We start from the raw sequence: 1,137 nt of genomic DNA, 5'->3' as shown, positions 1-1,137 counted from the left end.
GATGGATGGATGGATGGATGGATGGATGGATGGATGGATGGATGGATGGATGGATGGATGGATGGATGGATATTCTTGTTTTTAGCTCTGAATCTTTCCTCTCCATCTGGTCAACATCACATCATAAATTTTTACATAATTTGCTTTCAGACCTAAAACTGAAAAACGAACCAAAGTCCAAAAAAGCTACAGATTATTGATGAGAATCACTGAAAATGAATCTGATCACAGTACAGAAAGTATCAAAGTATTAAAGGTGCTTCAGGTTCTGTACAGTTTATTACTTCATGTTTGGTGTAAAATTGTGAAAATTTACTAAAATAACCAAAAGATTTCAGTTTTTACTGAATTGATTTAGATTTTCTTTTGGTCCGTTTTGGACTCGGTCAGCAGCAGTTTGACCTTTTCCGCCTACAGGAAGATAAAACTGCCCACCTGCAGGATTAAAACGTCACTAATTAACCCCAATTTGTGGTGATTATTATGGGATGTGCTGCTTTGAGTGGGGCTGTGGGATCGTCTCTGAGTGGGAGTGGTCTCCTGCAGGTCACATGGTCCGGGCCTTTGTTGATGTGATCCGGCGGAGAAAGAACAGGAGCACCGAGAGAAAAGAAAGAAAAGTACCGGTCCGACTCCGACCCACCGAGCCTTTCCGCCCAGCCTCCCCGGCGCACAGACGCTCCTGCTCGGCCTGGATGCTGCAGCTGCGGCCCCTCCGGAGCTCCACCTGGATCGGTAGTTCCGCGGCGCCCCGCGGTCGGTTCTTCTCCCCGCCGGTTTGAGCGCTTGGCAGCGGGGGCTGGGGGATGGAGGCTGTGTCCGGGCTGTGAGGTGTGGGGGTCGGTGTGTGCAGCCCCCCGGGCCCTCTGCTGCTTTGTTATCCCTGGCTGCGCTGTAAAGCCTCCTCCCGGCTTTCTCATCGGCTTTTCCAGCCTATTTCCTCTGGAAGTGTTTCTCCTGGAAGCCCAGAGGAGTTTCAGGAGGACGCATGGACACAAAGAGGATTTAAGGATTTTATTTTTGGCTGATTTTTCTCTCTCTTATTCCGGATCAGTTCAGAAGAAGAAGGAGCCAGAAAAACCCAGATTCCTTCTTTTCACCCATTTTTTCCTCAAACCTCCATTCAGCTGCATCTCT

At 48.5% G+C, this 1,137-nt stretch overlaps 1 protein-coding gene across 1 annotated transcript in view; it reads left to right on the top strand.

The window, feature by feature from the left end:
- Positions 1 to 488: 488 nt before the first annotated feature.
- Positions 489 to 1,137, top strand: part of LOC103457025 (tomoregulin-1-like) — a 10,696-nt gene continuing 10,047 nt past the window's right edge. The window contains exon 1 of the mRNA XM_008396931.1: positions 489 to 776. Coding sequence (XP_008395153.1) covers positions 489 to 776 — 288 coding nt within the window. The remainder of the gene's footprint in view (positions 777 to 1,137) is intronic.

This window comes from Poecilia reticulata, linkage group LG20, assembly GCF_000633615.1.
Source record: "Poecilia reticulata strain Guanapo linkage group LG20, Guppy_female_1.0+MT, whole genome shotgun sequence".
NCBI lineage: Eukaryota > Metazoa > Chordata > Actinopteri > Cyprinodontiformes > Poeciliidae > Poecilia > Poecilia reticulata.
Note: the sequence above shows the minus strand (reverse complement) of the source record. Positions and strands in the feature narration are given on the sequence as shown.